General features: G+C 53.7%; 1 protein-coding gene across 1 annotated transcript; it reads right to left on the bottom strand.

The window, feature by feature from the left end:
* Positions 1-6,603: 6,603 nt before the first annotated feature.
* Ttc34 (tetratricopeptide repeat domain 34) lies at positions 6,604-21,903 on the bottom strand. The gene is made up of 8 exons (XM_052175770.1): positions 21,126-21,903; positions 16,653-17,457; positions 14,865-15,090; positions 13,158-13,362; positions 11,733-11,899; positions 11,019-11,289; positions 9,946-10,160; positions 6,604-7,184 (listed from the first exon to the last, which is right to left on the bottom strand). Exons 1-8 carry the CDS (start codon positions 21,901-21,903, stop codon positions 6,657-6,659), a joined length of 3,195 nt encoding a protein of 1,064 aa, XP_052031730.1. The 3' UTR covers positions 6,604-6,656.
* Positions 21,904-23,831: the final 1,928 nt, after the last annotated feature.

Raw genomic sequence — 23,831 nt, 5'->3', positions numbered from 1 at the left:
AACCTGGCCAACTAGTCCTGATGTCCAGTGCTCCTCAAAGTCAGTATCTCTCTTGTTCCATTCTCTGACATGGCAGGGACTAAGCCCGCCTGAGGTTATTCTACCCAGGAAATGCAGGAGGCCCAGCCTAGGTGTTCATTGGCCTCTACAGCAGAGCCTGTTTGGGTTGCCTGTGCCCAGAGGCTTCTGGAGTTTGGGAGCTTGGAAACCAGGAATGCTGCTGGGGAGGTTGCTCAGGCCCTGAGCTCCTTGCTTGCCCTTTCTCTGTTCCTGTAGGAACCCAGGAATTTCAGGGGTTGGTGAGTTGGAAGGGCAGTGTGTGTGGGAACGATGCATCACAAGAGGGTTAGGGCTGGCAGCTTAAAGCACAGCCCCTTTATCCATCCGGCTTAGACGTCTCTGTCTACATCATCTTCCAAATGGCCCAGCCTGGGGAGGGGGCCTAGATGCTCCTGAGGCAATCTTCGAAAAGTTGGCATGGCTGTTTCTGATGAGGCGCAGATGGGTGGGGCCCTAGGCCTTGCTCCCTGCTTCTCAGCTGTCAGTCAGCTGTTGCCTGTCTCTTGGGGTCCACAAGCCCAGCACTTCCTCTGGATGCTCAGACAGTGGCTGTCTGGTTCTTTGCATCCTCATAAGGCATCTCCTTTCCTCCAGACAGTCCCATTCTCGAGTTATTGAAGCCAGGCTTTGGAATCACATTTTTTTGCTCCTACGCCTTTAGTTTTGCTGGAGTTTGACCTTGCCTCCTTCCTATACCCCACTTGCTCCAGGCTGCCATCACCTTGAGTTGCAGCCAGACCTACTGAGGGTGTGTTTCCTTTTCTACCCAGAGAGGATCCTTCAGCACAGAGTCAAAAGATCTCTCTCTCTCCCTCTCCCTCTCCCCCCCCCCTCTCTCTCTCTCTCACCTCCCTTATATCTCCCTGCTTCCTCAGGCCCCTTTGTCAGGACACCCATCTTCCAGGTCCCTAACTAAGGAGAAAATGAAGAAGACTCCATTTTTCAGGGTCCTTCCCCTAACTGGCTTTCAAGTTCAACTGAGCAAACTTTACTCCTGTTCTGTGTTACCCTAACATGCAGTTCTGTAACTTTGAGTGTTTTTATTCTTGTCATTCCTAGGAGAATATCAGCTCCCTCAGGGCGGGGGCTCCTGTGTCTTCATGTGGGGCATCCACAACATAAGTTGAACGAGTGGGGGAGTGGGTGTGTATGTCAGCCTTGCAGGACAAGCCTGGGCCTGGCCTGGCCTTTGCAGCTCATACTCCAGCATGTTCTGACTCTGAATGCATTAGCTAATTCTCTTCTGCATTCTGCTGGCTTGCATCACAGTCTGCAAACTTCACTTCTGACTGACAAGTCCCACACAATAAATAAAACAAAACAAAACAAGAAAAACACAGCCAAGTGTCCTGGGTAAGGAGTAGAGTGATTGTGCTGGGTAAGGCAGAAAGGATTCAGAAAGTGGAGATCCCCACAAAGTGGATCTTCATTTCTCTAGGACTCTCTGGATTGTCATGAGGAGACAGGGGCATTCCAGGCAGGAAGTGGTATCAAAGTGGCTACCCAACAAGGTGTAGGTGATGAAATGCTCAGTGCACTCTCTGAGTGAAGTGCTTGGGTTCTTAGAGGGTCCTGACAAAGCTTAGGTGTCATGTATGGTGGCACATGCCTGGGATCAGCATTTGGGAGGCTGAGGCAGGAGGATTGCTGTGAACTCAAGGCCAGCCTGGATTACAGAGTGAGACAACAAAAAACAAAAAAAAAAACCCCAAAAAAACAAAGATAGCTGGGCAGGTCCCTCTCAGTGAATCTTACCTGGTGCTCTCAGCCACTACTAGGCAAGTCCTTAAAGGCTAGGTTGGGATGTCTCAGAGCTGGGGTGAGCTGGCCAAGGTGGGCTCTGGGTGGAGTAGAGCAGCGGTCAGGCTGAGCCGGCTGTGAGGTCACACGGTGCTGGCTTCCAGCCCACCTTTGTGATGATATGAACTCCGTGGAGATGATGACATACCAGGGCATTCCGTGGGCTTTCATGTAGGGGAGGGGCGTGTGTGCTTTCTAGTATAGGGACCCTGCTAAGTGGGTGTTCTGACCCCCCCTCCGGCCCTAAACCCCATTTCCGTCTTATTTCTGTCTCTTGACTCTCTAGCCGGAAGGGACCAGGGTCTGCTGGCCTGGCCCTGGTAGGTTTTCTTCTATGGGCTGATATGAGTGGCTCCTCTCTGCAGTCTCTGGGTGGGGTAGGGGTGGTTATGGGGGCTTGTCAGTGTAAGGGAGGACCCTCCCATCGTGATGGACATGCATGGCAGTAGGGAGGGTCCTCACTGGAGATGATAGTGAGATGCTAGACTGCTTGCCAGTTCTGACTCCAACCAGGGAGCCTCTAGAGACGGGGAGAGCTGGAGCGGGGACTTTGGGCTCAGGGGCTATATTCCAGATTTTCAAATATGAATGTGCTCAAAGAAGGAAACAGGGCTCTAAGCAAGAGCTGATCAAGCCCGGGTGACCTTTGAACAGCTCTCCTGTCCTTCAAGGACATCCAGAAGGGCTGGACCGCAGAGCCTGGGTCCCATGAGAACAATCTCCGAATGGGGCTTTTGGAAATATTGGGTCCATGCTCTGATGGCTTCTGAGGGTGGCCCCTGGCCTGGGAGCAGGGCAGTCTCCAGCTGCAGCTCAGAGCTGGGCTCAGACCTTAGGCCCATCACCTGGGGTTTGGCGTAGGATTAAGTGTTACTTTTCTTTAGGTGTGACCGAGTGCCTAACAAACGCAATTTAAGGAAGAATTTAATTGAGCGGTTTGAAGGTTCAGTGCATCAGGGCAGGGAAAGCACAGTGGCCAGCACGTGAGACAGCCGACCTCACGGACGCTGACGCCCATCTCACTTTCTCCTTTTAACCCAGTCCAGGATGCCAGCCCATGGGATGGCGCCACCCATATTCAGGGTGGCTCCTCCCTCTTGAGTTGAACCTTTCTGGAAATCCTCTTGCTAACACACGCAGAGATACATCTCCGTTCGGGGGTGGGGTGGGGGGATGTCAAATCCAAATCCAGGCAAGTTGACACCGATTAACCAACAAAGAGGGATTTGTCATGAAAACTAATGCAAGCCCAACGCCAGGCATAAGGTGTGGTTAAGCTTCACCTGAGAAGGGGCTGGGCAGCTTGAGTCGGGAGCTAGTCTCCTGAGCAGAGAGGGGCAGCTGACTGGCTGATGGATGCCTCGGGACTTTGCAGTCTGTGGTGTATGAGTTAGCACTACGGCAGTCACACTGACGCCCAAACAGTCAATAGCTCTCTGAACTGATGCTATGGCCTGGCTTCTGCTGAGCCTTTGGGGACGCTTCCTCCTGCCCACACAAGTAGGAAGACTGGCTGCTCAGTTAGCCTCAGGGATGCTCTTGTCCCTGGCTCCCCCAGCATGGAGACTGTGGGTGTGGGATACTCTGGCCTGGTGTGTGTTTTTGTTTTCCATTCCAGTTCTGAAGACTGAGCTCAGGTCCTATGCTTGTACAAGAAGCACTTTACAACCCGGGGCAGTGGTCACGCATGCCTTTAATCCCAGCACTTTGGAGGTAGAGGCAGGCAGATTTCTGAGTTCGAGGCCAGCCTGGTCTACAGATGAGTTCCAGGATAGCCAGGGCTACACAGAGAAACCTTGTCTGGAAAAACAAAAACAAAAACAAAATAAAACAAAACAAACAAAAGTAGCACTTTACTGACTGAAGTGTTAACCTCCTCCCCCTTACTCGGTTCTTAAGAGAAAAACTAGGACACTGAACAAGAACTGGACTCTGAAATTTGGAATGGGCACATCTGGATGGGCTGAGGGGAGAGCCCCTAGTCCTTCACATGCCCCTCCACCGGAAGCATTTGGGGATGCTAGTCTTTCTTGCTTGAAAACGCCATGGTCAGTCAGTGCTAAAAGACCTAGCAGGTCAGGTTTGGGGGACCCCTGAGTACGACTGAAGTCCAAGTTGGGTCTTTGAGGCTGTAGGTCTCACACACACACTGTGATACCTCCAAGAGTTCTGGGAAGGCAGGTGGAAGCAGAGACTAGGGGCATAGCCAACTGGGCACACAGATCCCCTGATGACGACTCTGCTGTATTCGATCATACTCTGCTGGAAGCCACCCATGTTTTGCTTTGTGAAAACTGGATTCCGTGGTTCACAATAGACTAGAGACACTGGAACCATGCAAGGGCTGGGCACCTGCTCTTGGGACATGTGACTTGTGTTCTTTCCACTTCAGCCAAGCACACGAAGAGGAGCTGGATGGCTGTGGGAGGAGCTGGATGGCTGTGGGAGGGGCTGGATGGCTGTGGGAGGGGCTGGATGGCTGCAGGAGGGGTTGGATGGCTGCGGGTATGCTTTGGGGGGCTGTAAGGAGGTAGGTGGATCTTCAGAGTGTGAGCTCTAGAATAGTGATTGGCCAGTAGCCCTGGACATGGCCTGTAAGCATATACCCCAGCTAGGGTGAACGCACAGCTTCACCACAGTCTCCAGGCTGCTGGGGTGCCTGGTCTAGCCTGGGACTCTTCCATGAGACAATGTGTAGGCTGAGGGGTTCGGCCAGCTAAGACTCATCTCCATCTTCAAGACAGAGGTGGTGGTAAGGAGACACTGCAGTTCACTCACTGAGACAAAATCCTACAGGCTGGGAACTTTATCAAGTGAGATTTATTTCTCATGGCTGTGGAGGTAGAAGTCCAAGGAGGAGGCCTTGGCGGGTGTGTGGGGACAGGCCTGCATCCTGGTTTGTAGGTGGCAGTCCCCGACTCCGTTCTCATATGTGGGTGGGCTGAAGTGCCTTCGAAGCCCGGGACCCCGTTCTTTAGGGCTCTGTCATCACAACCTAACTCCTCCCCACCTGCAAGACCCACATTCTGGCAACATCCTGCTGGTAGTGGGATCTCAACGCACAGATTCTGGGAAGCCACTCAGACCACAGCAAAGTGCCAGATCAGCAGCAGTGAGAGAGGGAGAGGAGGGAGGGGGAGAGGGAGGGAATAGAGGGGGAGAGAGGGAGGGAGTGTGCCCACATGCGCACCTGTGCTAAGACTTTGGAAGATGGGCTGGAGAGATGGCTCAGCAGTTAAGAGCACTGGCTGCTCTTCTGGAGGTCCTGAGTTCAATTCCCAGCAACTACATAGTGGTTCACAATCATCTATAAGGGGTCTAATGCCCTTATTAGATGTGGCACACAGGTGTACATGCAGATAGAGTACTCATACATACAATAAAAAATAAATAAAAAGACTTTGGGAGACCACGAGGTGTTAGGTGACGCCCCCTGGTGGCCAGGAGGAGTTCTGCCAGATTTGAGTACCTTCCTGTTTAGAATGACAAGGGCATTCAGGAGGGGATGAGCACAAAGGCAGGCCACCTTAGGTTGAAAGGTAGCAAAGGCACGGATGCCATGCCCAGGTGACAACTGCTTGACCTTGGTGCTGCTGGGTGTCGGCAAGTGTCTGCAGTACCAAGGTATGCCCAGGTGGAGAGTTGGACAAGAGTCGGGTGAAGGGGTAAACTGGTGGAGACATGCCCCTGGCTAGCCTAGAGATCATTGAGGTGAAGGGCAGCAGGAACCAGGGTGTGCCTCACAGAAGAGCCTTTCTGGGCTCCCTGCTCTTCCCGTGGAATACGCTGAGGCATAGCTTGGAGGGTCCCAGGTATTAGAGTAGCAGGGAGGAGGGCTCCCACACCATGGAGGGATGGCAGGGTAGGTGAGAAGGCTTTCATAGGAAGGGGACTGCTAATCCTACGCAGTCACTTCACCACTATCTGGGAATGGGCAGGATCAGGAAGCCTGTATCTGAGCCTGGGGGTCGGTCTGTGATAGGTCAGATGGTGTTAGGTCAGATGGTGAGTTTCCCTGGTGCTAAAAGGACTGCAGGAAGAAGGGGTGAAGAAGGCAGCCTGGGGCAAAGGGAAGTCTCAGAATTCAGACCCTCACAGGAGAAGCCAGGAAGGGGTTTGCCATGTCATGCCAAGCAGTCCTGTCCATTATGGTGAGTGCATGAACTACTCCAGCCGGGCCCCTGTGACAGCTTTGGTGACGGTGGCAATGAAAGTGCCAGGCTAGACCCCACTGGCAGGGATCAAGACTGGATAGGATCCTAGCTTAGATGCACCAAATCACACGCTGACACTGTGGACAGGCACAGGCCGAGTGGAAGCCTGGGGTCTCTCAACCTTATGAGGATTCAGGGTCCTGTGGAGGGAAGAGGCTGCCTGGGCTGTGCCTGCTGGCATGGACACTGGGTCCCTGGAGAATGACCAAGGTAAGTTCCACACAGTCAGCCAGGAATCTGAATCTTGGTTAATGCGGGAGCCTGCTCTAAGCAGCATCCTCCCTGGGGGAGGGCTCCCTGGGCGAGCGACTCCCCCGCTAGGCTCTGAGGTGCTAACCTGATCTTGCCCGTGTCCCAGGTGCGAGCAGAGTCCTGAGGCTGCCCACTGCAGTGGGGCTGTGAGCCACCCAGGCCAGCTGTTCTGCACAAGCGGGAAATTTCTCCTCTAATCCCGTAGCAAAGGACAGGCAATGGTGGCCAGCGGAGAGAGCTACTCTTGGATCTGGGGAGCCAGGTGCACTCTAGATGAGAAGTTAGGTGCTGGTGGAGGAGTCAGGCAGGTTAGATCAGGTTATCTACTGGTTAGTGTAGACTGCAGCCAGAGGCGGCCACCTTGTGAGTCCTCAGCTTCAGCTTCTTTAGCCCACTGTGCCTGGGGTCCACCAGGAGTCCGTTCTGGGCTGCTGTCCAGGCCTCCTCAAAGTGCTGTTCCTCTAGACAGCGCTGGGCGTGGATCAGGAACACATTGGCTGTCGTGGCCCGGCCTGGCTGCTCCAACAGGCTGCTCTGCGCCTGGGCCGGTGCCAGGGCCAAAGCCTGGGTGAAGGCCTCTGCAGCTCCATTCTTATCCCCCAGGCTCAGAAGCAGGCGACCCCGGGTGCAGAAATCTTCCGTCCGTCTTGGCAGGTCGTTGTCCTCTGCAGGCTGCTGCAGCATCCAGTCCAGGTCCCTGAGGGCCCGGCCATACTCCTGCAGCTGGGTCAAGCAGGCCACCCGGAGACGCAGATGGTAAGGATTGTTGCCCCCCGCCAGGATGGCCAAAGAACAGTAACTCAGTGCCTGCCCTGGATTCCCTAAATCCAAGAGGCTGCTTGCTTCCTTGGCAGCGGTCTGTGAAGGGGACACAGGGAAAGAGCTCGGAGTTAAGTCTCTGGGAACAGCCAGCCTCTGCTGGTGTCTGATCTCCTCCCTGTGCAGAAGACACCCACACTCTGTAGGCCTGGTCATGGGTAGGGGTAAGGGACTGGTTCCCTCCTGTGACTGAGGGCTGTGGCTAGCCCAGCATGTCTGCCTCTCCATAGCCCCTAGACAACATCGTTTCCTCAGCAGAGGCAGGTCTGCACCCAGAGTTGCTAATTGTCTTTATCTCCTCTTCCCCAATCCTGTTTCTCTAGGCCACAATGAAGGCAGGCAACTTTATATCATAACTGCGTTAGACTCACAGGATTCCTCCCCTGCTCAATAACCTTCGAGCCTCTGGGTCCCTCCCTCCCCCTTTTAACTGCATCCAACCTCACCACTGCAAACAACACCATAAACTCTAAAGCCTTCAGTTGGGGGTAAAGCTCAGAGCATCCCGGGCTTGGCTGAGTCACTCCTTCAGGGGCAAATACCACAGGCCATTTAGGTTAAGCTGAAGGGTTCCAGGGGCCTATAGGGATAGAGGACCTGCTTTCCAGCATGGGGTGCAGTGCCATCGCCCAGCACTAGACTGAAGGCTCCCAGGAAGGACTCAAGGCTCTGAGGCTCACACAAGGGCACCCACTTTTCTTGCTCCCTGCTGTGTGACGCTGCAATAGCCTCTTGCCCTCCCTGCTGCATGGTCCACGTGGCTGCTGGGTACAGATAGAAGGGATTCAAAAGCTTAAACACAGATTCAGTCTTGCAAGCTCTGTGCCCTGCTCCGCCCAGCTCCGGGAGGGGCAACAGCCGTGCAGGCGCAGGCGCAGGCGCAGGTGCAGTACATAAGGACCCCCGCTTGGGGGCTAGTGAGACTGCCGCGTGGCAGGAAGCCAGGAAGGCAACTTCCGGGTTGGCCCCTGTTGCTGGGCAACCGAAAGCTGCCTTGCCAAACCCAGCCCCTGGGGGTCTAAGACACCCTAGACCCTGGGATTTCACCAGTGTTTTCCTGATTCTCTACTTGAAGCTCAGGAACCTCCCAAGCCCTCCCTCTCAAGTCCCCAATCCCTGCTTTAGCTCCAGGACCGCCCCCTCCCCCACCCCAGGAACTCAGGACTCTCCAATCCTTGGAGCTTGGGGATCAGGATTCCCTTCCTGACCCTTTATAAGTTTAAGGATCTCACTTCCCCACCCTGCTCCAGTTCTGGGACTCCTGTCTGGCACCAGGACCTCAAAGACATCCCTGGCCCCACTCAGGACTTCCCAAGCCCTGAACCTGTGTAAGGTTGGGAATTCTTGCTCACCTTCCCTGGATGTTCGGACACTTTATCTTACCCCTTTCTCTTAGCTCACAAGCCTTGCCTCTGGACCTCCCTGCTCAGAGGCTTTAATCCCTTAGAACTCTATACTATAGAACACTTATTCTATTCTATGGCATTCAAAAACTATAGCCTAGACATTCCCCTCAGTTCAACTCCAGCCAGTGCCATAGCCCTGTTCCCCTTTCTCAGGCAGCAGGTCCTTGCTTTAGGAAGCATTCAACATGGTTCAGCCAACTCTCCTGTTTCAGCCACTCTGGTAGGCCCTTTTCCATGTCTTTTGACTGGCAGAACTCAGTGCAATTGACAGAGGAAGGCATTCTGAGGGACACTTGTCTTGCCCCATGTCAACTCCTGACCAGGGTCCCTCTGACCCGAAGGCCTGGACCTGTTAGCACTTAGGCTCTGCCCCACAGTTACCTAGTGTGATGGTTTGTATATGCTCTGCACTATTAGAAGGTGTGGCCCTGTTGGAGTAGGTGTGGCCTTGTTGGAGTGGGTGTGGCCTTGTTGGAGTAGGTGTGGCCCTGTTGGAGTAGGTGTGTCACTGTGGGTGTGGTCTTTAAAACCCTCATCCTAGCTGCATGGAAGAGAGTATTCTGTTAGTAGCCTTCAGATGAAGATGTAGAACTCTCAGCTCCTCCTGCACCATGCCTGCCTGGATGCTGCCATGCTCCTGCCTTGATGATAATGGACTGAACCTTTGAACCTATAAGCCAGCCCCAATTAAATGTCCTTGTTAAGGGTTGCCTTGGTCATGGTGTCTGTTCATAGCAGTAAAACCCTAAGACACCTGGCAAAAGCCAAGTAGGCTTGACTCAATATTAAAGGGGCTGTTTGACCCTTCCCCTCTCTCTTCCCCTCCCCCCTTCTCTTCACATCTCATGACTGGCCTGTCTTCTCTTCTCTGCTCCTCTCTTCTCCTCTCCTCTCCTCTCCCCTGCTTCCCCCCCCTCTGCCTTTCTATGTCTCTACTTTCTCAACTCCCTCCCCCCATGCCCTAAATAAATTCTATTCCATACCATATCTATCATATGGCTGGTCCCTCAGGGGGAAGGGATGCCTCAGCATGGGCCCGTAGAGGCCCCCCTTCCACCTCACCATACCTCACCTCTACCAAACATATCCTGGTTCTTTCTTTCTTTTTATAAAACACAATAGGACCTGTACAACCTGATCTGAGTCCCAGAGTGGGCTTTGTACCAGGACGAGGTTCCTCAGCCTGAGTTACCCGTGGCTTGCATGCACAGCAAAGAAGCAGGGGTAGTATTTTCAGAGATCTTCCCTGGCCATGTCTGGGTCTTCTTACTCCACCTCAGCCCAAGGAAGCCAGCTATCAGCAGGAAGGGAAGGGCTGCCTGGGGTGAATGTGGAGTTCTGAAGCTTGTGGTACTGGGGCAAAGTCAGCACAGAGCTTGTGGGGTGCTACATACCTTCATGAGACTCTGCCGCTCTGGGGACGCAAGGAGACGTAACAGGAAGCCGAGGTCCTGAGCGTCTATCTCTGCCAGGCACTGCAAGCCATGGGCAGCAGCGGACACATCTCCCTTTTTAAGCTGGAGCAGGCCTCGCCGGGCCTGAGCAGCCTCTGATGATGGGGTGAGGTGTAGTGCTTCTTGCAAGTGGGTGCCAGCCTCTTGATACTTGCCTATGGGAACCAGGGAAAGATGTTCAGTGAACGTAGGTGTGGCTGGGATGGAGACATGCCTGGGAAGGCAGGCATCTAACCCCAGGGAACTACTTTCATGACCCCCTACTCTGTCTTGAGTGGAGTCCAGTTGATGGGTGCTGACTTAGCCCCAGTAAGAGCAGAGCTGAGGGGCAGCCCCCTGAAGGCTTTGGAGGGCAAAGGCAGGTTACAGAGAGCTTCCGTTCAAGTAAGGGTGACAGAGACATAGAGCATGTGGATGTACAAATCCTACTTGGGGTCTTCCCTCTGCCAGCAGAAGGATGTGACTTGAAAAACCAGAGGGTAGGGGCTGGTGAGATGGCTCAGCGATTAAGAGCACCGACTGCTCTTCCAAAGGTCCTGAGTTCAAACCCCAGCAACCACATGGTGTCTCACAATCATCCCTAATGAGATCTGCTGCCCTCTTCTGCTGTCTAAAGACAGCTACAGTGTACTTACATTTAATAAATAAATCTTAAAAAAAAAAAAAAGAAAAACCAGAGGGTAAAGCCAGGTGGTGGTAGGACATACCTTTAATCCCAGCACTCAGGAGGCAGGCACAGGTGAATTCCTAAGTTTGAGGCCAGACTGGTCTATAGAGCAAGTTCCAGGATAGCCAAAGCTATACAGAGAAGCCCTGTCTCAAAAAACCAAACCAACCAACAAAACAAAGAAAAATCCAGAGAGTTGCCACTCGACAGGCCCCACAGGGGTTGAGGTCACAGGATTTGGAGCCTTAGAAGTCATAATCCAGGGCTCTTTCTCCACCTCAGAAAGAGTAACACAGAGGATAGGGAATGTGGGACAGAGTCCCATGTCTCCTGCCCTTACACATACCCAGCCCTGTGAGGATGTCTGTGAGAATCAGGTGCCAACTGGGTTGTGAAGCATTGATTCTAACCAGTGCCTCCCCTGTGGCAAGGAGGCCTCGGGTGTCCTCTTCCCTGAGGGGCACCCCAGCGTCCAGACACTGGTTCAGGAGGACCCGGCAGCGGGCATAGAGGCCCTGGGTAAGGGACAACTGGACTTCTGTCTTCAGGGAGAGGATCTCAGGGATAACAGTGCCCGGGTCAAGCTTCAGGGCAGAGATTATGTCATCCACAGCTTCCTGCAAGGAAGGAGAGCCCATGGGTGTCAGCGTGGGAGGGATCATTCCCAGGGTTTCATTTTCTCTCCCTGGAGACCCAGAAGGTCTGTCCCACCCTGCTTTCCACTTTACCAGCTCCAACTATCCATGGCCTACCAACCACCCACATTCGCCATGAAATCATTTAAGATCCACTGGTTGCCCCCAGGGCTTGCACACCTATCCTCACAGATTGAGGTATGAAAGCCAAAAGGCAGGGTTACTCAAAGGTAGATCTATGGCAATGCAATGTGGCTCTCCATCCCTGCTAGTGCTTGTGGGGAGGAGAACATGGAGTTCTGATGTGCACCCTGAGGGCTGGAAGGCCTGATCTCGCTCACCCTCCTCAGGAGAGGAGGAAGGCAGCACCGTGGTCTTCCCCACTCCTGCTTGCCCAGCCCCAGGTGGGGAGGATGGGCTGGCACCTGCATCTGGTCCAGGGCCAGGTGCACGAGAGCTCGTCCACACAGAGCTTTCACATTCCCTGGTTCCTCCCGGAGTATGGAGTTGAAATCAAACATGGCCGTCTTCTTCTGACCCAGGAGCCCGTAACAGCGTGCTCGGACAAGGAGGGACTTACTGGCTCCACTCCCTGAGGGAAGAAAGTGTGGTCAGGCACAACTTTGGCTGGCTCTCTTGTTCTGGGTCTCATCTAGTGGTCAACCTTGGTGGGCACTGGGACACAAGGTCTACCCTGGGGCCCCACCACTCCACTGGGTACTGAGACAGATCCAGGTAGCCAGGGTTAATGGCCACAAAGCAAGAGAAACCCAACTAGGAGAGAGGTGATGCCCGGAAGGACCGGCAGATGGTTGGGGTGTCCTAGGAAAGCCTGTGAGTCTGTTTTGGGGGAGTAGGCAGGGGTTGAGTAGGACATGTTAGGCCAGGATAGAAAAAAGAAGCACATAGTAGATACAGTATGAGGCTCAAGGTGGGCAGCAATTCCCAGTGAACTCCGGAAAGAAACTCTGAATGAAGAAAGTGTGGGGCTGGAGAGATGGCTCCGAGGTTAAGAGCACCAGCTGCTCTTCCAGAGGTCCTGAGTTCAATTCCCAGCAACCACATGGTGGCTCACAACCATCTGTAATGGGATCAGATGCCCTCTTCTGGGGTGTCTGAAGACAGTTACAGTGTACTTACTGTAATATAATAATATTACATATAATAAATAAATATTTAAAAAGATAAAAAGAAAATGTGGTGAGGCACAGCTTGACCACCAAACAGAATGCTTCCACCAGACTCCTCCTGTATATCTGTCTGGTGTCCCCACAGGGAACCACACGGTGACCTGCAGGAACCGGTTCACTGATCGTGTCCCTCCCATGGGCTCTCTTCCACTTACTCTGACGGGGAGCAGTGGAGAGGCGCCAGTACAAGTCACCACAATCTGCATGATCGCACAACCTCCAGCCCTGGCCACGCCCCTGCCCAGGGACTTGTATGTGCACCATGGCACTCACACGCCGCACTCCAGCACACCCAGGGCAGACCTGCCGCAATCCAGATGGGATGGCTTGGTGATGTGTGGAGGGCAGGTGTGGCCATACAAAACCTGTCACTGCTATGAAAGGCTCAGGAGAGCCAAGGTCTGGCCTACATCTCAGCATGGAGCATGCAGGGGAGGGAAGTCCAGGGGCAGGGCAGTGTCTCAGTTAGCCCAGGCCCTTCACAAACCTTGGTATGTTCATGGATAGCCAGGGCTTCCAGTACTAGGTGCTCCTGGTAAATGGAGCAGCCATCTTGTCCACACCCTAGAGGCTCCAGGATGCAGGATATTGCAGAGCAAGCTCGTTCACAGATCCCATGTGCCCCATGCATCTGGCACAGGACTGGACGTGGGTTCCTACCTGCAGCAAAGATGGCCAAAGAGAGATAGGCGATGGCTTCCCTGGTGTGGGTCTCACTATCCGACCCAGCTGGCCGAGCCCGCAGGATGCTTAGTGCCCGTGTGTGGCAGTGGTCTTGCAGCAGCTGCAGGTCTTCACGATGGAAGATGTCCAGCGTGTGCTGGAAGCAGGCGGTGTCTCCAGACTGGGCTACCTTCTTTACTAGCTGTGGATGTGAGATCAGAGCCACTGCAGTCCTCACCACTGGCACCCTTTTCTTCCTCTCCATGCCTGCTCCAGCAGCTGCTGCCAGTACGAGGGCTGACTCTGTTTCCACAAGCCTGGGGTTGGGGGAAGCTGTCTATTCTGAGCCCTGGGAGGTTTTCCATGAATTGCAGCCCCAGCCGCTTAAGCCTTTGAAGATGTGTTTGTCTCCATCTACTGTGCCTCCTCCAACAAGGACAGGGAGGAGGGGAGCAAGGACATGCTGAGCAGAGTGGAAGCCCACTCCGTAAAACGACCAGGTGGGATGGGGCTCTCCTTTCCCTGAGTCACCTGGGTGGAGACCCCACTCCAATATGCTAACCCAAGGAAGGCTTGAACAACAAGAGTGTGCAAGGGACTTTCAGAACAGCATGTGATGGGGACTCAGAAGGTGTAGACCAAGAGTCCAGGGTGTGACCAGGCTCACACACAATGTGGTCATTGTGTCCTCAGGCAGACACAAGCTCCTCCCTCCAGATTCCAGTCTGGGAGACTTGTTTCCCATGGGCCTGGTGCAGACTCCCATCCCTGGTAGAAAAGGATTGGTTGGTTCTAGGGTGATCTTTCAGCCCACCTGTCTACCCTGGGAGATGGCAACATTGTTTCTCACCGGCCTGGTGCAGATTCCCGTCTCTGGTAGAAAAGGATTGGTTGGTTTTAGGGTGATCTTTCTGCCTACCTGTCTGCCCAGGGGATTAGGATTCCAGCAAGGCCAAAGAAGAACATAGAGGCTGGCTGGTCCTCAGCCCAGACTTTGAGGTCCAAAATCCCCCAGAAACAGGGCCTTGGTGCAAACAGAAAGCCCCACAACACCTAAGCCAAGTCTTAAACTCTGCCAGGAGAGGGTCTCAGAAGCTGGCCAGCAGGGTCAAGGGCCTTGTAAAACCCATGCTTCTGCCGGGCATGGTGGCACATGCCTGTAATCCCAGCACTTGGGAGGCAGAGGCAGGCAGTTTCTGAGTTTGAGGCCAGCCTGGTCTACAGAGTGAGTTCCAGGACATCCAGGGGTACACAGAGAAACCCTGTCTCAAAAAAACAAAAACAAAACAAACAAACAAACAAAAAACCATGCTTCTGTCCCTGACTGAGTTATGTTCAAGTCCAGTTTATCTGGGAGGATTGAATAGAACTCAGCCTACGAAACATTGGTTCGTGGCCACTTCTCATTATACCACAGCCAAAGCAAATAGGAAGCCCCTAGTGTAGTAAGCAGGCACCTCTAAGGTCCCAGGGACCTCAGTCAATTCCCTTGGCAATTGATAAGAGCAGGCACAGATGAGGAAGCTGAGGGTCAGGGGGGCAAGGACTGGCTGCAGGTGGTGAAGTGGATCCTAGTGAGGTCTGCCTTTTCCAAAGTCCAGGCCGTAGGGAGCCGGTCAGGGGCTACAAGATGCATGGCTTCCCCTGCAGAGCGGCATCCCCCGCAGAGCTGTGCCCATTCCTCCCTGCACAGGGCCTGCTCACCTGATTGGCATCATAGCAGAAGCCCCTCCGCAGCTGAAGCAGGGCCAGCCGCACCAGCACAGGGGCTGCCTGGGGCCTCCGGGAAAGAGCCGCCAGCAGGGATTTGTGAGCATCATCCAGGCGGCCCAAGCGGTACAGGGCATCAGCCGCCAAGAGGCAGGAAGTCTCGCCCTCCCCATCCATCTCCATTAACAGCGTGGCCAGCTGGTAAACACCGTAGGCATCCCTATGGAGAGGGTGGCTCAGTGTGAGACCGGCCTTTTTCTACATCCCCTCCACTGAGGTCAGGCCTCGGGTGAAGCTTGTTCCCATCCATGCTCCTAGTCCGGGTAGCCCCTTTCCCACTGAGCTGCAGAGGAACGACCGTATCACCCCTGTCCAGATCCCTATCCGGCTCCTTCACACTCTACCCCTGCCCCTCCTAGCATCCCAGAGGGCAGGCGCTACACAGAAGCAGGCAACAAGGACCCCAGCAGACCCTGCCTCAGTTTCCTTTTGGTAAACACAAGAATTGATGGTTTGGCTTTGCTGGGCTCACCACAGAGAAACATAACTGCAACAGCAATCCACACCAGGGCCAGAGGAAGCTCATGCAGAGGTGTGGGTGTGGACTGACAGTGGTGGGGGAGGGCTAGGCAGCTGGAGGGGCACCCACCAGGCAGCAGTGTGTCCCTTGCGTCTGGGGACGGAGGGGGCAGCACTTGAAATCAAAAGACCCTTCCTTGGAGCTGGCCACTGAGCCAGAGCTACACCTGTTCCCCGCCCCCCTTTAAGATGAGGGGTTGTGGAGACAAGGTGTCACAAATGCATTTAGCAACAAAGGGAAACTTAAAAACTCATTATCTACTGCCAGTGGGACAAGCTACAGCTTCAGCAAAAACTCCGATTTTTTGAGACATTGTATGTGTACAAAAAGAACACACCACAGGGGACTAATGTTCAAGGATTTTGGGTTTTTTTTCCATTTAAAAAGGAAAAAAGTGTGTGTGTGTGTGTGTGTGTGTGTGTGTGTGTGTGTTGTGTGTGTGTCGGGGGTGGAGGTGGGAGGGAGCAGAGAGATTGCCCAGTGGTTAAAAGCACTGGCTGTTTTCCTAGGAGACTGAGATTCGATTCCCAGCATCCACCTGGTGACCACAATTGTAATTCCCATAGTCTGAAGATCTGTCTCCCCCTTCTGGTTTTTGCAGGCACTGCATACATGTGATATAGATACAGGTCAGCACGTTTTTAAAAATCCAAAATAAAACAAGAAAATCGTTAAAAAATTGTGTGTGTGTGTGTGTGAGTATGCATGAGTGTGCACGTACATGAGGGCAAGTGCTTTTGCAAGACTGAGGCATGGGATTCCCCTGAAGCCGGAGTTACAGACTGAGGTGAGCTACCGGAGACACGCTGCTGGAAAGTAGGCTCGTATCAGCACTCAGTCTTAATGGTTGAGCCATTTCTCCCGCCCCTTTTGATTTTCACCTTTTGGTTTGTTTGCATTTTGTGTTTTTGAGACAAGGTCTCCATTCCTATGTAGCCCAGGCTGGCCTGGAATTCACTGTGGAGCTCAGGCTGTCCTGCATCAACCTCTCAAGTGCTGGGGTTGCACGTGTGAGCCAACATCTCCAGTTTGTTCCTAACATTAAGGCGAGAAAGCCCACAGGCACCACTTTCTGAGACCCAGGATCCTGAAATCTCAGCCCTGGCTCCAGATCCCGAACTTGGCATAGCGAAGCCATCTAGCGGCTCCCAGCGCAAATTTCTATCACACTTCCCCACCTCCGGCGCGGGGCAGGTTCTCACCCCTCCTGCGCCTGCGCAGCCTTCCCCGCGTAGCTGAGCGAGCGCACCAGCATCTTGCGGCCCTCTTCCAGCAGCACGGTCAGCAGCAGCCCACGCTGGTTCCAGGGCACGTAGGCCTTGGCAATCAGCAGCGCCTCCTCCGGATGTAGCCGGCAGGCGGTGACATAGTCCAGTGCGCCCAGGAAGGCGCTGCCCGCCAGCACGCGCAGCAGCCCTCGGCCGCACAGCGCGCGCACGCAGCCCCCCGCGTGCGGCGCCGCGCGTTCCACCACCGCCTGGAAGTCCTCGCGCGCGCGCCGTGCATCGCCCGCGTGTAGCGCGCAGAAGCCGCGCAGTGCCAGCAGCGGCGCGTGCTCTCCGATGCGGTCCCCCGCGCGCTCGGGACGTCTGGGACGGAGGAGGCGCTCGCACTGTGCGCGAGCCCCTGCCACGTCCCCGGCCAGCAGCAGGCACTCGGCCAGGCGGGTGCCCAGCGCTGGTCGCCGTCGGGCGGGTGCCACGCGGAGCAGGACGCGGAGTGCGAGGGTCACGGGAACCAAGAGCTCGCGGTCCGCATCCCGGCGCAGCTCGTCGCGGCTTCGCACAGCCTCCAGGAAGCAGGCGAAGCCCAGGTCCGCGGCCTCCTGCGCCTGCGCTTGCAGGCGTTCGCGGTCCTCCGTGGACAGTAGGGTCTGAAACTGCCTCCGCGCCCCGGCGGGGCTCTCGCGGAAGGCTTCCTGTAGGTCCCGTAGCATGTCCCCGGCTGGGCCATCCTGGAAGAAGGTGGCGGCCGCGCGGGTGACCAGCAGGACCGCCAAGTGCTCACCTAGGGAGAAAAACAGGTGTGGGCCTGCCTTCCTACAGCTCGCTCTGTCAGCTCAGGGCATCTCCCCAAAGTCTGCTAGAACCCAGGACTCCAGAACCACAAGCATGTTTCCGAGCTCATGGGCACCCAGATAATGATGCTGCAGGACGTGTGCCAGCACCGCAGTTAGCAGCTCCCGGTGCCACCCAGAGTGGCTCCTGTGGGCATCACCTCTCGGCCCAAATGGAAGTTTATTTATATTCCTTTTCGCCCTGACTTTTAGTAATGGGCTTTAGTTTTCTTTTTAGGGATGTAGTCCTGCCCAGCCCATTCTGTGAAGCAGGGTTCTGACTCTGACTTCGTAGGGTCAACAGTCCTGGATATCTTTGCTGTTCTGCCTTCTTGGGACTCAACACTTGTCTGTAGGAAACAAGAGACAGCAGAAGACCTAGAAAGGAGGCGCTCAGTTATCTGAAGTCCTTACCCGAAGAGTGGGTGGACCTGGGCCTCTGGTTAGGTGTCTGCCCCCTCCGAATTGTTAGGAGGGGAGCTACAGTTATGAACACTCCCTGGGATTTGAGGATGGAAGTGGGAAGCACACTGCCACATCCCCGAGGCCAGCGAAACAGCAAGCAACTGGTTTGCACAGACTGGCAGAGCCAGCGAAACAGCAAGCAACTGGTTTGCACAGACTGGCAGAGAAACCCACAACCAGGGTTCCCTGCCCAGTCCTGGTGGCAGAAGCCAAGACTGGAAACAAAACGCTGGAAGTCAGCCCCGGAAGCAACAAAGGCCCCTCATCAGCTGCTGACGTCACACTCATAGCTCCCTCCAAGAATACAGCCACGCACAATACATTTTTTAATTGTCCCACAGGCCAGTAAGGCTGTAACCATTTTTCTTCAGTTTTGCATATCAGAGAATCTCTATTTTATTTAAAATTTTGCTGACTCTTCTCTCATCTCTACAATGATGACTTTTTTCGTTATTATTTTACTTGTCAGGTAATTCCATTTTTTATGGGGTGGTGGTGCTGGATATCAAACCCAGCTCTGTGTACACATACGTTAGGCAAACACTTAACCACTGAGTTATATCCCAGCTAGTACTTTTTAAATTTTACACCAGACATCCGAGCGATGCTTTGTAAAGACTCTGGATTTAGCTCTGTGTTTCAGGTGAGGGCAGAACGTTATCTTAATAACCAGTTGTGTTATCTAGACTCAAACTCCAAATTCTGTCTTCGGAAGCAAATGTTCTTTTTAGCTCCTGAAGCTGTCACCTGATGCTTTACACTGACCGTCTTGTCTCTCCTCCCCGTGTTCAATCCAGGGGTCAGTTATAGGCTTATATTCAGATTTTTGGTTCTCATCCCTCCTGTAACCCCTCAGGACTTTGAATCCCAGCTTTCCACTTTATTCAGCTACGAACTCTGACATCCTCTCAAGCTGGTAAAACCGTGGCTTTCAGTTGTACACATGACTGCACAGAGGGAAAATCTCCAAGCTGCAGTCTCACTTCATGTAGCCCTGGTTTTATGCATCCAGGCAGTGAGCATCTGACACTGCCAGGTACTTGCTTTTGGTATTTTGTCCAAATTAGGAGGCTACTGCCTGTGGGACAGGAATCCTGCCAGATTGAGATCTTTCCCAGGACCATATCTGCGGTTAGCTTTCCCAGTTTTGACAGCCTGGGTCTTCTAAACTGCTAGCTCACCATTTTAATTTTCATTTTTTCTTGGGTTCACTAATTTTCTTTCCAATCAGCTGTGTCCAAAGAAAATACTTTTCCGTTGTGTTAATTTGCCTCCATCCTGTTACCGTGGTGCTGATGATTTCCCTTTTTTTTTTTTTTTTTTTGCGTGGTGCTGATGATTTCCCATTTTTTTTTTTGCTTGCTATCTGTGTTTTCTCTTTGGGGAAAGCCCCCCCCCAATTCCTTTATTCATTTGCCTTGCTGATATGTGGGAATTTCACAAATACTTTGCATATGGTTATCTTTTCTGCCACTGTATCTTTTGAAAACATTTTCTTCTCTGAGAATTGTTCTTTCATCTTTGTACAGGTGTGTGGGAAAAACTTTAAAATTTTAATTTTATAGAATGTATTACATTTTCTCATTGTCTCTACTTTTATATCTTTTAAAAATAAATATAATTTATTTATTTATTTATTTTATTTAAACGAGTACACTGTCACTGTCTTCAGACACACCAGAAATGCATCAGATCTCATTACAGATGGTTGTGAGCAACCATGTGGTTGTGGGGAGTTGAACTCAGGACCTCTTAACTGCTGAACCATCTCTTCGGCCCCTACTTTTGTATATTTAAAAAATACTTAGCCCCTACTTTGTATCTTTTAAAAATATTTATTATTATTAATTTTGATGGAGACAGGGTTTCTATATGTAGCTCTGGCTGCCCTGACACTCATTCTGTAGACCAGGCTGGCCTCAAACTCCAAGATATGCCCGCCTCTGCCTCCCAAGCATTGGGACTAAAGGCGTGCGCCACCCTGCCCAGCTGTCCTTTATGATGTAATGCCTACCAGATGCAGCAGAGCCAAGACATGGAGTTCCCAGTTCTCCTCAGCTGATTCCTCCCAGTATCTCACTCGCATCTTCACGAACCCTACCACTCAATAGACACTTTGTCCCTCTTACCACAACCCAACAAGGGAGCTTTGTGTGCTCGCCCCTTGGTGACCTGTGAGACTCTCTGGACAGCTGACCCCAGACAGAAATCCACAAAACACAGCAAACAGAAAGAAACCTTCTCTTAATAATTTGGTTATCTTAGGTGTTTTGCTCTCTTAAGAGAAAGCAGGTAGCACAGGGTTACTGCCCCAGCCAACCCCTTTGCAGTCAAGTCTTCAAGACTAACTCTTCAAATCATTCTCCATCCTTCGTTAACGATGTCCACAGTCCTGCTACAAATGACTCAGTGCGCTCTCACTCTGCAACGCCTCCTCCCAGGTAAGGGCCATGGCCTCCTGTCTGAGAGTCCAAGGACCCTTGATAGATGGCCCCAGTCTGGACCATCCTTCCAGCTTCCCAGCCTCCTCTGTTTCTTAGCCTCCCACCTTTCCAGCTCCTGTCCCTCCAGCCTCTGCTTTCCCACTCCCTCAGTTGCCCCTGCCCCCGCCCCCGCTGCCCCCACCCCTGCCCCAGCCTTCTAGGTCCCAGCAGGTCTAGCACCCCTCTTGCTCCCGAATCACAGCCCATACACAACAGCAGAAGAAGCCTGCTCACATCAGTTTGAAAACCCTCCTGTAGTTTTAAGAGTAAACTCCAGACTCTTCCAGGCCCTAGCCTGCTGCCACTTCCTCCCCTTCAGCCACCCTGACTATTTGGTGGCAAGGACATTCAAGCTTTCTTCCCAAGGGCATTGGCTTTTTATTTTATTTTATTTATTTATTTTTTAATGTGTGGACTCTGAAAATTCACCTCTCCTGAGAAGCCTTCCCTGACTGACAGCCAGATTTGCGTCCCCTTGCATTTAGTAAGGCAAGACTTTGCTTCTCTCGGATTCTCTGTCTTTTTACTGTGGTGTCTGCAGCCCCGTCCCAGCCCCGCCCCAGCCCTACTCCCAGACCCAGCTCTGGTCCCACCATAGGCAGGTTTTAGCTGTGGCTGGAGTGACTGTCGCCTGGCTCTTGAGGAATGTGACTTGTGAGTCACTCTCCTACCTTGGGGTCTCCTCCCTGTTGAGTCAGGCTGAAGGTCCCGGCTGCACGCTGCCCGGCAATCCTCAAACCTGCCTCTATGAAGCAGAGCTTCTGGTGACATGGCACCCATCCATCTGCCTCTGGGGTCAAGGGCCTCCAGAAGTCCCCAGCAGTTGCTCTCTTGCTGGTTAGCATTGCTCTTCAGATTTCCTGAGAGGTAGTTCTGGAGGGTGCCAAGCAGTTTGGGGAGGTAAGGCTGCTGGTGGCTATGGATGAAGGCCACCGTCCGGTCTGCGCTGGAGGCAAAGTTCTTTAGATAGGCAGCTATGCCCTCTCTGGCCTGGTCCACAGACAGGACCCAGGCCAGGGCACGCGTCAGCTGCAGCTCCAAGGCTTGCTGGGAGTGTGCATCCAACAGAGTGTTACAGCGCTGCACCACTTCCTCGTGATGCCCTTGGGCCAGCAGGCCAGCCAGAAGGTACAGGACAGCGGCAGGGTGATCCGGGCAAATGGCACCCAGGAAGGCAGAGGCCAGTGGCCCGGTCAGGGATACCACCGCCATGCCATCCCAGTGGATAGCAGGAATCTGGCTGTCCCCACGACACCAGGCCTCCAGGGTAGCCACCACAGGTGCCCCTGGGGACTCAGCCAGAAGAGTCCGTACATGCCGCACGGCTGAAGGGGCGTGGCAGCTAAAGGCAGCCAGGTAGAAGGCTGTGGCTAAGGGTAGCTCTTCCAGGGCCAGGTGCTTGTCCCCCTCCTGGCAGAGGCAGGCCACAAGCTCCTGAGCTGACATCATGGTCTCAGTCCCCACTAGCCCATGTTCGGTCTTCCTGGGTACCTGCAGGAGGACAACTGTAGTTAAGTGTCCGAGTTATTTTCACCAGCCCCGCGGCTGCCCTTGAGTATGACCTCAGAGAACAACCTCCCGACTTTGGCCACTAAATCCTCAGAATCTGTGCAGACCCCACTGTGTGGAACCTGAGACCTGGCCACTAAAGAGATATTTTGGCAGGCAGGCTCCATAGCTGGGCATGGGCTCTGCGAGGGCCTGTCAGGTTGGAGTTCACTTATCTCTTGAGCCTCAGTGGGATGAGACCCTGCCTACAAAGGTCAGCCTAAGAGGGCTTTGGTGATAAAGCTGGGTGGGTAGGAACAGAGCGATTACGAGATCAGGGTCATGGGCAGACCCTGGGATACCTGGCTCCATCTACCTCCCGGAAGGTAAACAAGTGTTTCAGAACTCCAACCCAGAACCACATCCCTACCCACCTGCTCATGCCTGCATGATGCAGGCTGAGGGCTAGGGCCAAGAGGTGCCTGCCAGGTCTGGAGCAGGGTGGGGAGCACTACAAGGCAACCCATGGTGGGGAGCACTACAAGGCAACCCATGGTGGGGAGCACTACCAGACAACCTGTGGTGGAGAGCACAAACAACCCATAGTCAGCTCAGAGAAAGACTCTAGAACTAGTCTGTCTTCTAACCCTGCCCTCTGACCCTAGGAACTACTCTTGGCCCCAACAAGCCCTCCGTGACAGACACGTGTACATATGCCTACCCTGCTCACACTCACAAGCTGAACCAACCAGGTCTGGGTATGGAAAGGCTCTGATGACTCAAATTCCTTATTAGGCCCGGGTCGGGGATGGAGGGTGCAGCTGCTGGTCAGCCTCAGGGGCTCTGGGTCTTTAGAGACACTGGCCCAACTCTGTAGACACAGAAGTAGGTGGGGCTAGTTTCCAGGGAGAATGTCAACATCCCAAAGCTGCTGGACTGCTCAGCTCTGCCCTCTAGTGGCCAGACCTGCTCAGGCTGCGGGGAGGGCAAGGGACGGAGGCAAGGCTTCTCTGGGCGTCACCAGGCAGCCTTGGAGAAGAGAACCTAAGTCTCAGAGGAGCGAAGCTCAGGAGTGTACAGTGGTCCAATGCCATGTGCTAGCCCCGCCCCACAAGTTCAGCCTTTGTCTCTGTGTCCTCGAACTCAACCTTGAACGCGGTATACCACTCCCTTCCCTGTAGGTCCACGTTGGGGGACCTGTGGTCTTCTTATTTGCCCCAAGTCCTTGGCCCCACTGGGCAAATAGGCTAGGGTCTAGTTCTGTGCCCACAGCCTATTTCCTGGGGCTGCCCTGGCTCTGGCAGCCCCGCGGAACCCCTCTTTTTTGGGGATGGCCAGGTCTAGATTGAGGAGGGGGCATAGGGTTCAATTTTAGAAAGAGGAAGTAGAGGCCGTGGTCTGAGAACCAGTCCAAGCTCAGTCAGCTGCCCTCGAGCATGCTGGGTAACCAACTTCCTATGATTGCAGAGGGGTCTGCTCTGGGCAGCCCCTCCACAACTGGCCTCACCAACGTGTCCAGGTATGGACCAGCACTGGCCCACCTGGGGGACCTGGGGACTCGATACAAGGCTGCTGGGGGGTCAGGGCAGCTTCCTCTGTGGAGGGGTCTGAGGGAACAACGTGGGCGCAGTCGGCAAGGCCCACTTTCCTGTATAGCCCGCTTTCTCTTCGGCTCCATGACATTCACAAAGGCACAAAACTCTTGCAGTCGGCAGTGGCGAGGGCTTATTAAGAAATTTCCTATTATGTTACTTTGATTACTTTCATTTTAATTACCCTAATTAGGCGAGCTCTGTAATGGAGTGGGCTGTCCTGTGGGGCTGCTGGAAGGGCCTGGGGCACGGAGGGGCACTGACTATGGCAATCACATTAGCCCTGATCTGTCCCCT

Source organism: Apodemus sylvaticus, chromosome 3 (assembly GCF_947179515.1).
Source record: "Apodemus sylvaticus chromosome 3, mApoSyl1.1, whole genome shotgun sequence".
Lineage (NCBI taxonomy): Eukaryota > Metazoa > Chordata > Mammalia > Rodentia > Muridae > Apodemus > Apodemus sylvaticus.
The sequence above is the reverse complement of the archived record's forward strand: the minus strand, read 5'-3'. Positions and strand labels throughout refer to the sequence as shown.

What these genes read in the sequence shown, in the direction of transcription:
- Ttc34 (XM_052175770.1), bottom strand. Translation starts at nt 21,903, where the DNA reads ATGATGTCAGCTCAGGAGCTTGTGGCCTGCCTCTGCCAGGAGGGGGAC. An exon ending in GCTGCGCAGGCGCAGGAGGG is followed by an intron (nt 15,091 to 16,652) that starts GTGAGAACCTGC and finishes CCCTCTCCATAG; the next exon opens with GGATGCCTACGGTGTTTACC. An exon ending in TCTGCTATGATGCCAATCAG is followed by an intron (nt 13,363 to 14,864) that starts GTGAGCAGGCCC and finishes TCACATCCACAG; the next exon opens with CTAGTAAAGAAGGTAGCCCA.